The 12,876-nt window shown below is 33.5% G+C and overlaps 1 protein-coding gene across 3 annotated transcripts in view; it reads right to left on the bottom strand.

Moving 5' to 3' along the window:
* nectin3b (nectin cell adhesion molecule 3b) overlaps positions 1 to 12,876 on the bottom strand; it is an 87,775-nt gene that overhangs the window by 34,806 nt on the left and 40,093 nt on the right. For all 3 annotated transcript variants that reach the window (XM_051093228.1, XM_051093227.1, XM_051093226.1), the window contains exons 3-5: positions 8,270 to 8,569; positions 3,314 to 3,431; positions 1,570 to 1,721 (exon numbers count right to left, since the gene is read on the bottom strand). In XM_051093228.1, the coding sequence (XP_050949185.1) occupies positions 1,570 to 1,721; positions 3,314 to 3,431; positions 8,270 to 8,569 (570 nt within the window). The remainder of the gene's footprint in view (positions 1 to 1,569; positions 1,722 to 3,313; positions 3,432 to 8,269; positions 8,570 to 12,876) is intronic.

The raw sequence follows: 12,876 nt of genomic DNA, 5'->3' as shown, positions 1-12,876 counted from the left end.
CCCAAATAAACTGGAAGGAAACATGATACATCAATTTACAGTACATTTTGGACAAATAAAGTCATTGTATGGCTTCAGAAGACTTTTGGAGATCAACACTTGGATGGAAAAGACCTTCGATCTACAGAAGAAAGAAAATCATAGTTCGCAACATGGCGTTGAGTAAATAATGACATAATTAAATTTTTTTTTTGAGCGAACTATCCCCTTAAACCACAAGGACATGGATAATGTCAATTTATTTTAATTTATTCAATTTCGCCCAGCAAGTTAAAGAATAATTTGTTTCAATCAATAAACAGCAGAGCTTTTCGCCTCAGCACGTCAATGTCCAGAAGGGAAGAGAACAGGACATAAAGAGAGGACGAGACACGGAAAGGTCAGAAATCCCTCCCTCTCTCATGCTTCTCTTTTCTGTGCCTTCATAAAATCTAAATTTATAACAATTCATGTACATTATGTAGTACTCCATTACACTGTACAGATCCGTCGGATACAGATTGGTCCGTTTGGAGGGAGTGTGTGGGTGTGTATTTGGGAGGTGCTGATTGGTGACCACACAGGTAGTGGCAGGGTGCTTAACATGCAGGACAGGTACTGCCCACCCATACTCATGCACAAAGATCAGCAACTAACAGCAGCACACACACTTTCACGCCCACAGTCACTTTGCCAATAAGCAAACAGTAGCAGTAGATGTAATAGTAGAAACATCACGACTCAAATGACGCAAAGGGACTCTTAGAAGACGGAGGCAGACAACTTTGACATAAAACAACCACACGACGCACAAACACGCAGCTTCATGCACGCAGAAGCTGAATCTTTCTCAAGGGGAGAACGTAAAAAAAAATATAAAAAGAAAATACATAATTAATGGCGTTGAAAAGAGATGGTGAATGTTTCATGAATCTAGGACGTCTCTCAGTCAAGGTTGCTTCCGCTCTATTCTCCGCTTGTATAACAGCGTGACAGTCTCAGAGATGTAAGCGTGCACGAGGGAGGTAGAAAGAGCGAGAGAGGCAGAGAGAGAGAAAGAGAGGGAGGGAGTAATAGTGAATCTATCACAGAAACTAATTAAACAGCAGTACTCAATGTTTAAATGTTCACGCAAAAATGATGGGAGATAAACATCATGAAATGTGACAGCGAACACCTGCCTCAGAGGTCAATTAGATAATGATTCATGAAACCCAGTCAAACCCATCAAAACTTTTTTAAAAAGCCAAAGCTGAACTTAAAATGAATTTAAATTTTCAGGTAAAGGCCTCTGGCTCAGGACTGATTATAAGCTTGTGTGCTTCATTAAAAAAGATCCAGAGCTATGCAACTCCAAGTGATGGGATGGGTAGGTTCTAGAGAAGAAACCATCAAGAACATCTTTAAAAAATATAGGTGAGCTTTTCCTTGAAGGAAACCGTACATGGCATTCCCAGTCCTTCATCTGAAAAGCCGCATTTGTTTCAGATTTATGCCAACATTTCAACACACCAACACTGAGTGTGTTTGAGTTTGTTAAAATAAATTTGATTGGTATTGGTGTTATCTCTCTCAAGTCTTTTTACTCACCCTGAACACGTATTCTAATGTCTCGAGTGCGCAGTCCGATGTCGTTTCCAACCTCACACCTGTAAACCCCAGAGTCGTTCTTCTGCAAGGGTCTCGTAAACACCAACGAGTTATTCACCACCTCCGCTCCATCTGGCATGTTTCCATCCAACCTGAAACATACAAACACGTCTTTATCACTCTTTTCAAGATCTTTACGTTTGCCCAAGCATAGTGGAAAATGACAATAGAAGTAGAAATCTAGAATTTTAGTCAAAAGTTTGATTGAAATCATGTTTTTCGTGAAGCCCACTTCCAAAAAGACATGAACATCTTGGATGACAAGAAGTGAGTAAATTATCTGTCAATTTTTGTTCTGAAAGTGGACTTCTCCTTTAACGGTTATTTGCTTGAAATTTCCAGAAACAGAACAGAAATGTGTTTGTGAAATGGATGAGTTGGATCACATATCGAAGGAATCATATACATTAAGTTTTGATTTAACAATTTTTTTTGCACCAAATTCACATAACATGTCATTTTATAGTTAGAATTACATCATTGTGGTTATTTACCACAAGAATAATTAGGTGTGTACAAACTTTTAACATTTATGACTGTTTTAAGGCAGATATAACAACAATTAATAAGTATTTAGGCTCACATAATTGCTTTGCACTCTTGTACATGAGTGAATAATACTGACAAACATTAAAGCGTTAATTCACTCCAGAATTTTAATTTCCTGATAACTTTTTCACTCCCATGTCATTCAAGGTGTTCATGTCTTTCTCTCTTCAGTTGAAAAGAAATTAAGGTTTTTGAGGAAAACACTGCAGGATTTCATTTTCAAGGTGGATCAGCAGGTTGAAGGTCCAAATTGCAGTTTCAATGCAGCTTCAAAGGGCTCTACACAATCCCAGCCAAGGAATAAAGGTCTTGTGTATTAAAACAATTGGTCATTTTCTAAAATAAATGAAAAATTTACATACTTTTTAACCACAAATGCTTGTCTTGCACTCGTCACATTGGAAAGGTCACGTGTGATGCAGGTGTAAGTACGGACCCAGTGTTTACAAAGCGAACATGCAAAGAAACTCAAACAGCCTTTACAAAAAACAACGATGTCTGATGATTTTTACGTTGGAGAAGAAAATGAGATGGAGTTTTTCGCCCCCTAACCCAACTTTTTGAACCCAAGTACATGGAAGAATTAACCACGTTTGAACTTTCCAAAGTGATTACGTAATGCGTGAAGTCGTACACGTGCATTGCAAAGCTAGTGCAAGTTGAACATTTGTGGTTATAAAGTATATAAATGTAATTGTTTTTTTTTTTAGAAATTTACAGATCATTTTGCTAGATAAGACCCTTATTCCTCAGCTGGGATTGTGTAGAGCCCTTTGAAGCTGCATTGAAACTGCAATTTGGACGTTTAACTCATTCATTGAAGTCTACTATATGGAGAAAAATCCTCAAAAACCTTAATTTCTTTTCAACTGAAGAAAGACATGAACATCTTGGATGACATGGGGGTGAGTAAATTATCAGGAAATTTAAATCCAGGAGTGAATGTGTACAATGTTTGTGCATCCACTCTTGATACTGGTTCATTTGCACTGAAACCTGACAGTTTGAAAGCAACTATTGGTGTTAATCTTATAATGCAATCTGTTTGAGATGACTTCAGGAACAGGCAATAAAACTCCTGAACTCATTTCAGACGTGGTGCACTCTGGATATTGTGAGTGTAGTGGTTACACACCTGAACCATCTGAAGTGCTGGGCAGGCGGGTTGGCCTTGGCTCGACACTTTAGTTGCACATTCTCCCTGCCCACATACCAGTCGCCGTCATAGCCCAGCACCAGGATGTCTGGAGCAACTGCACACATACACACAAAGCACAAAGGAATCATTCAGAGTAGTTAAGAAAGGTAAGTCTAGGCTACGCCTTGTTAAAGACCCTATGAAATGACATGACGAGTGCAGTTTGGGCAGGTCAGATAATTTTTTTTTAAAACCTAACAGGCTTAAGTTACGTCACAGGCATTAATCATGATTTGCCAGATGCCATGTGTTATGTATTATGACAATCTCATGCTAGAGAGCATCCAATTGGATAAAAATCTGTGCAGTACAAAATGAGCAGTGCTGTCAAATGATTAATCGCTATTAATCGCATCCAAAATATAAGTTTTTGTTTACATAATATATGTGTGTATACTGTCTATATTAATTATGTATATATAAATACACACACGTACAGTTTATATTTTGAAAATATGTATATGCATTTAATGTATATATTTATATTCATATAATTGATATTATTTATGCATTCTGCATTTTTCTGGATAGGACAGTGGAGATATGACAGGAAGCAAATAGGAGAGAAAGAGGGGGGGCGGGATTCGGGATTCGAACTTGGGACATGTCAGTGCACTGCCCACAAGGCTATTGGCGCCAAAATATATTGATATTTTTAATATGTAAGCATACATTTTTTCTTAAAATATATACATGCATGTGTGTGTATTTATATATACATAAATATACACAGCACACACACATTTTATGTAAACAAAAACTTTTATTTTGGATATGATTAATCGAGATCAATCATTAGACAGCACTAAAAAGCAGTCATTAATATTTTGGTCCATTCAGCAGTTGCACATATATAAAGCAGTTCTTTCTGGTCCTCGAATCTGATTGGCTGAGAGGAGTGCTATATTCTAGTAATATCAGAACTCCAACTTTTTTTTACCATTTGTATCACTCCGCTTGCGGTATTTCTCACAGCGAGTGTCATGGCGGATGCCCGAATCCACTATCATTTTATAAACAATACTATTTTTGTCACAGAATGTAGTTTTAAGAGTTTTTTTTAGGTGAGAATGTACCTACATACCTAAAAATGTACAAATAAAGCACATGTAGATGTATATATCTAGCACTTTATATCAAGACATAATTTTGAGAAAATACGCTGCGATTGTAAGCTTTCTAAAGTCTAAATTAAAGCCTTAATTTTTTTTTTTTTTTGCTAAGGGAAGAAACATCTTTTATATACACTACCATTCAAAAGTTTGGGATTGGTGCAGTTTTTAATGTTTTTTAAAGAAGACTTTTCTGCTCATAAAGGCTGCGTTTCTTTGATTAAAAATACAGAAAAAACTGTAATATTGTGAGATATTTTTGCAATTTAAAATAGTGGTTTTCTATTTTAATATACTTTAAAATAAAATTAATTCCTTTGATGCAATGCTGAATTTTCAGCATAATTTTTCCAGTCTTCAGTGTCAGATGATCATTCAGAAATTATTATAATATGCTGATTTATTAACAATGTTGGAAACAGTTGTGCTGCTTAATATTCTTTTGCTACCTGTGATAATTTTTCAGGATTCTTTGATTAATAAAATGTTTAAAAGATTTAAAAATTTAAAATTGAAATCTTTTGTAACAATATACATTACCGTTTAAAGTTTAGGGTCAGTACAATTTCTCTTTCTTTCTTTCTTTGAAAGAAATTAATACTTGCATTCAGCAAAGATGTGTTAAATTGATAAAAAGTGATAGTAAAGATTTAGACTTAGTAAAGATTATATTTTGAGAAAAGATTTCTATTTGATTTCTATTTCTATTCTTTTAAACTTTTTTATTCAAGACTGGAGCAATGCATCAGAAATAAATTATATTTAAGTATTTCAGTATTTTAAAATAGAAAAATGTTATTTTAAAATTGCAATAACATTTCCTAATATTACCTTTTTCTATATTTTTGATCAAATAAGTGGAACTTTGACCATAAGAGCTAAAAAAAAAAACATTAAAAATCTTACTGAACCCAAACTTTTGACAGTGTATGTGTGCGCACTTTTATATCATGATAAATGGTACTACAATAAAGTAGCAATGTATAACACAACAGCATTATTAATACTAATTGATCGTAAAGCAACATATTTCATCATTAGGACCAGCAGACCAAGTGTCTGACCAGCAGTACAAAACCACTTACCAAGACAATGGATACTGTATTGATTTGTGCCTTTAGAAAAGCTCTTTAAAAGTTCTTTAAGTGAGCGTGCAAAATTAAGATGTCATGTTGACCCTATGAGATGAAAAAAGGTGGATGGAAAATGAAAGAAAGGAGCTTCCGTGACTGTAGCCCCCATTGAGTGCAAAAGCGTCGTCCCATGACTGATGTGACCTCTCCCTCTTCATACTCCCTACACCGGCTGCTTCCTGTGCCTGCCCCTCACCGCTACATCTATATTTTATACAGCAGACGTGTGCTTACGTACTCGCCTTCCTCGCTGCTCAATGGTGCTTAGCAGAAGTCTGTGTGCGGAAATCGTTAAACGACACTGGTAAATCATTTGTATGGAGCATCAATACCCGTATTCAGTACAAGTTCATGAAACCCTGAGGACTGAGTCTTAGCAAAAGGGCTTTTAGCTCCATCACGCACAAGACGGCATCAAGACATCATGTCATGTGGATAGTTACCGCACTGGGGTGATATGGAAAACAGATGTGAGCTCTGGACATAAATCTGATCGCTTGACGTGGTATAGAAAAAAACACAAAATATAAGTTACTGTGAATGGAGTAGCTACTTTGGGGTTGTTGTGCTAGATTAAGCAAACAAAACAGGCTTGTGTGCACACAAGAACAAATACCAAATGAGAGTCAAGTCTGGCTAGAGGAAGGAAATAGGTTTAGTGGCCAATTGGCTGATGAGTAGTTGCGTGGTTAAAATTGCAAGAAATGGAGTCTGATTCTCGCAGTTATTAAAATCTGATTTAAGTGAGAAAATATAAAAAAGACAGATTTCCACACAGATTTCCAGATTTGATCTGATTCACAATAATTCAGTTTGATATGATTCTTATTCAGTCTGTTTCAATTTTATGTGTGGGTGTACAGTATTTCAGTTATGAAGCTCCCTACTTATAAGACAATCTTTTTAATAAAATGCTATAAACGATACATTAAACATTATGAAAAATATTAATTTTAAACTAACAACAGGGCTCAAAATATGCATAAATATAATAAATTAACACATTTAATACATTGAATAAATTAAGTTAATAAATATAATGAATGAATTTCATGTGAGGGAATACAGTATTTCCATTATAATATCCATTTCCCTATGTATAAGAGAATTTTTTTCAATGAAATGCTATAAGTTATACATTAAACATTATGGAAAAATTCATTTTAAACTAACAACAGGGTTCAAAATATGCATTTTAAATGCTATTTAATAAATAAAATAAATGAATACATTTATTAAATTAATTGAATAAACATAATAAATTAATTTCATGTGTGGGTGTACAGTATTTAAGTTATAAAGTCTATTTCCTTACTTCTAACAGAAGATCTTTTTAAGGAAATGCTATAAATTATGCATTAAACATGAAAAATATTAATTTTACTATTAACAGCAGGGCTCCAAATATGCAGTTGAACTGTTATTTAATAAATAATTTATTAATTGTTAATTTGTTTTAACTGAATTAATCTAATAAATTAATTTAATGTGTGGGTGTACAGTATTTAAGTTATAAAGTCTATTTCCTTACTTCTAACAGGAAATCTTTTTAAGGAAATGCCATAAATTATGCATTAAACATTATGTAAAATATTAATTTTAAACCAACAACAGGGCTCCAAATATGCAGTTCAAGTGTTATTTAATAAATAAATTAAATTAACACCATTAATAAATTAATTGAATAAATGTAATTGAATAAGTGTGGGTGTACACTAAATTATACATTGAACATTATAAAAAATATTTATTTTAAATCAACAACAGGGTTCAAAATATACAGTTTAACTGCTATTTACTAAATATAATAAATTAACATTTAAAATAAATTAATACATTGACTGAATAAATATAATAAATTAATTTCATGTGTGGGTATATAGTATTTCTGTAATGATGTTCTTTTGCTGTAATGTTGATCTTTTTAAGGAAAAGCTATGAATTATATATATGAATTATGCTATTTAATAAATGAAATAGATTAGCACATTTAATAAATTTAATAAATTTATTTAATAAATATAATTAATTAAATGTTTGGGTATACAGTATTTCTGTTATAAAGCCCATTTCCCTACTTCTAAGACAGTTTTTAAAGGAAATAATATTAATTATACATTAAACACTATGAAAAATAAGGGCTCAAAATATTTACATGCTATTTAATAAATATAGTAAATTAACACAAAAAAAACCTGAAGTTAGCGTTAAACATTTCTTAAATATATCACTCTTAAAAACGTACAAAAACATGAGAAAAAAACTCCTAAGAATAAGTACAGAAAAATTTCTATTTTTTATTAAATATATGTAAATGATAAAATGTGTGTACAATATAAATCAAAACACTTCATGTACAAACTTTCATGAGAATTTTCAGTAAGGTTCTTTCAACAAGTGACAGTAACACATATTCTGTTCTATTCTATTCTATTCTATTCTATTAATTTCTATTCAAAAAAAATAAAATACAAAGCTGCCAATAGAATATTTATGGCTGGTAAATTTGATCAATTCATAAAACAAACAAACAAATAAATAATAAATAAATTAAACTAAATTAAACTAAAATAAAAGTTGGATCCTGCAACTCAACAAAGTTGTGCACACTTGTCACACTATTATAAAAAACCTTATCAGATACTCACACTGTACGTTGATGATATAGGGTATCCTGAAGTCGCTCTGTAGAGCGGGGTGTTTGACCACACATGTTAGCGTGTGACCCTGGGCGTGACGGGAGGGTTGCCAGGTGTAGTGCACCTGGGTCGTAGTGGTGCCATTGGCATCGTCCTGCATGTGGGCCTCAGACGTGCCGTACAGATTCGTCTCCCAGGAGACGTCGGCAGGGGGCCGAGCCCTCTCAGCGATACAAGTGGCCACTGTGGTTTCATTGCCGCCGTCGATCAGAGCGGAAGATCCAGCCGAAACGTACACCTTCGGCTCCACTAAGACAGAGAGAGATTTAAAGAGAGTTAAATATACCACACCGCTTGCGTTTAATTCTGAGCTTTAATGTGAAAAGACACGCTTGCACTATTACTAGAAAGATGTATCAAGATAACAAACCGAACTAAAGAAAATCCATTCAGATCAGAGTACAAAGCTAAATAAAAGCTAATCTCCTCAGCATTAAGAATCGCTCTGGTACCACAGCCAATAAATTCATAAACTGATAAGAATGACTGAGAGAATAATTAGATTTTCGCTGAGAAGAAATAAAAGACTTAACGGACTGAAAAAATAAAAATCCTCTATAGTCACTACCGGCTGAGGGCAGCCTCAGTTTCTCATCAGAGAGCACTAAGTGCTTTTCCAGAGGAGATGAAATTATTTGTTTTAATGGCTTATCCAGTTTACACGGCAGAAGGGGCGGGGCTCGGGTGTGTGCGAGCCGTTATGAATCCAGCAGTGTTTAGGCCTGGAAAACTGAGCTTTGCCTCTGCAGCAGCTGACAGAAACTTAACATGTGTGGGGCGCTTTCCCTTCCACTCCTCTACTCAGTGACATCAATGGTGGGGGACGAATAGGAACGGACTCTTTTGACAAGAGAGGCCCACTAAATCAAGAAGAGCTAACACAATCATATATTGATATACACGACTGTTCAAAAGTTAGGTGTATTTTTTAAAATGTTTTGCTGCATTTATTTTATCAAAATACAATAAAACAGTAATACTGTGAAATATTATTACAATTCGACATGATTGTTTCTGTTATAATATATTTTTAAATGTAATTTGTTCCTGTGATGCCAAACCTACATTTTCAGCAGCCATTACTTCAGTCTTAAGTGTCACATGATCTTCATTTATTAACAATATGCTAATTTATTATCAATGTTGGTTTTTGCGGCTTAATATTTTTGTGGAAGCTGTAATACTTTTTTTTTTTTTCAGGATTCTTTAATGAACAAAAAGTTAAAAAGATCAGCATTTATTCAAAATAGAAATATTTACTAACAATATAAGTCTTTAACATCACTTATTAATCAAAATTTATCAAAAATAAAAATTACCATCCCCAAACATTTGAGCGTTAGTGTGTTTTTACAAAAGATTTCTTTTTTAAATGAACACTGTTCTTTTTTTACTTTCCATTAAAAGAATCCTGAAAAACCCAAATTAAGCAGCAAAACTACAATACTGATTGATAATAAATCAGCAAATTAGAATGATTTCTGAAGGATCATGTGACACTAAAGACTCAATTCAGCTTTACATCACAGAAATAGATTATGTTTTAAAGTATATTAAAATAGTAAACCATTCTTTTAAACTGCGATCGTATTTCATAATATTACTGTATTTTTCTGTATTTTTGATCAAATAAATGCATCTTTGATGAGCATAAGAGACTTCTTTAAAAAAAAAATCCTTCTGTTCCCAACTTTTGAACGGTAGTGTATATAAATAAATAAATAAATAAATAAATAAATAAATAAATAAATAAATAAATAAATAAAGGCACTGCATTACACAAAATATCCAAATAATTGCCTTTTTTTTTTAAATGATGAAAAAAAAAAAAAAAGTAGTTAAAAACTAAGACAAAAAGCATTTGGACACTTTCTGGTTGTCAAACATCAGTGAAACGTATTCATTAAAAAAAAAAATGGAATAAAAAGAACAGCATTTATTTAAAATAGAAATCTTTTCTAACAATACAAGTCTTTATTATCACATTTGTTTATTTAACATATCTTTGCTGAAAAAAATAAAATAAAATAATTTCTTAAAAAACAAACAAACAAAAAAACATTATCCCCAAACATTTTAATGGTAGTGTATAATATAAAGATAATATAAAAGATTAAATTTTTAAATAAGTGCTGTTTTTTTTTTTTTTTTTTTTTTTTTACTTTTTATTCAAAGAATCCTAAAAAAAATAAAGCAGCAAAAACTATAATACTGATAATAAATCAGCATATCAGAATGATTTCTGAAGGATCAGTAACACTGAAGACTAAAGAAATGATTCTGAAAATTCAGCATTGCATCACAGAAATTAATTATGTTTTAAAGTATATTAAAATAGTAAACGACTCTTTTAAACTGCACTAATATTTCATAATATTATTGTATTTTTCTGTATTTAATCAAATAAATGCAACTTTGATGAGCATTAGAGACTTCTTTAAAAAAAAAAAAAAAAAATCAAATCAACAACATTAAAAATCTTTCTGATCCCAACTTTTGAATGGTTTTGAAAGCCTTACATGATGAAAATGAAATTAAAGTAGTTGAAAATTCAGACAAACAGCATTTGGACACTTTCTGGTTGTTAATTATTAGTGAAACACATATTCATAACTGATTAAAAAAATAATAATAATAAAAAAAAAAAATTATGTATACTTCCCCTACCCCTTAAAAAAGCAATGAAAATTTGTACTTAGTTCTGAGAAAACCTATAGCATCATTTAGTGTCACAATGTGCATCATATTTTTGGTAATGTTGGTGATACCCCATCTGATAATAAAATACTCATTTGTACAAGTCAAAGGATGTGTACCAAACACACCCATTGATTAGCCTTTGTTTTTCCCTTTCTCTTTCCCTGCTGAGAGTTTTTTTTTCATCCCATCTTGTGAAGTATCAGCATTGGCAGTTGACCTTCAGAGACAACCGTAGCAGCTGCGGTCCGCCGTACCTTCAACCAGCCACTGTTGTTTGGTGAGTGACATGTCATGTGTGCTCGTGTTTGCATATATGCGTGTGTGTGGCAACTCTCGTGTGTCACTTTAAACCACAAATTTAACAGGACCTCACAACGACATCCTTGACCCTAAAGTCAGCGGATCCCAAAAGCAGCGGGCATCATTCCCACACTCCTACACTCCCGTCTCCGCGCACACACACCCTGAACATTCCTCCTGATCTAATTATAGCTCCGGCGCGTGTTCCCCCTCCCTCGTTCCTGCTCTCTCACTTCACCGCCACTTTCCATCCTCCTGCATCTCGCCCCCCCCTCCATCTCTCCTTTTATTAAAGCGCTCAGTCCCCGCTCGTCTCTGCTCTCGTTCCCGTTCCGATTTTCCTCCAATTGCACAGCTCATTTTATCGATGACATCATCTTTTTCAATTCATCTCTTTCTGAGCTTTATGAAGCTTCACTCAACTTGTCCGTCTGCATGTCATTTATTACTCTAACACGGCGTCTACACGGTAAGTGTGTGGCACGTCAAAACTAGATTGCTTCATTTGACAATTTACTGTTTAATAACAATGACATTCAAAGAATCAAGGTTGTTGCTTTATCATTTTTAGATATTAAATAAAATGTAAATTAAATACCCTTCTGGGGATACTATTATGATTAGATATTGCTACAGCACCTATATTAAACAGTAGTTTAAAGTAGGGCCCAAACACATCAGAGGTAAAAAGAAGTGCTAAGGAGCTGTCTTTAATTAATCCTGCTCCTGGAGAACTACCTTCCTGCAGACTTAAGTTTCAACCCTGCTTCAACACACCTGTCTATAAATAAGTAGCCCTGAACACCTTGATTAGCTGGTTCAGGTGTGTTTGATTAGGGTTGAAGCTGAACTCTGCAGTACAGTAGCTCTCCAGGAGGTACGACATAGGAAAATTAGCTAACTTTCTATTCAGTATGCCATTCTGAATCTAACAAACTGGTCAGAAGTTATAAACAAAAATGTCAATTTTTATCTTTTGACCAGTAGGTGACACTGTGCCAAAACTACTCATGTGGCTTGCGGTCATGCTTGTTATAACACATACAAAAGTTCGGTCAGAATCTGCTAAAGCATTGCGGAGATTTAGCCTCATGTACATTTTTGCACAAACTTCGTCAAACTCGTTAACGTGTTTTACGGAAACCGCTTTTGATAACTTTTTGCCAGAATGTTCTAAAGATGATCTAAGCCAATTTTGGTAAAAAGAAACAAACTTGGACAAATTGTCTAGGATATATTTTAAAAATTTGTGGAAAATTCAAAACTCTTAAAAATCTTGATTTGTAGGAATTTACATTGTGGTATGCATTCGACTTAGCATGAGCTGAGGAATCAGAGGAAAAAAAAGAATTTTGCTTTTAGACTTTGCAGTTCAAAAGTTATTAGCAGAAAAATGAGTGCAAATTTGGCCTGTTCTCTAGAACAGCTCTAGAAAGTTTGGTTTAGTGACTCAAAATTTGCTGTGGTTAATGATGATAACTTTTTGCTAGAATGCTCGGAAGATAATCTGAGCCAATTTTGGTGAAAATTAGACAAACGTCTAGGACAAATTCAAA

Source organism: Labeo rohita, chromosome 21, assembly GCF_022985175.1.
Source record: "Labeo rohita strain BAU-BD-2019 chromosome 21, IGBB_LRoh.1.0, whole genome shotgun sequence".
NCBI classification, from domain to species: domain Eukaryota; kingdom Metazoa; phylum Chordata; class Actinopteri; order Cypriniformes; family Cyprinidae; genus Labeo; species Labeo rohita.
Note: the sequence above shows the minus strand (reverse complement) of the source record. Positions and strands in the feature narration are given on the sequence as shown.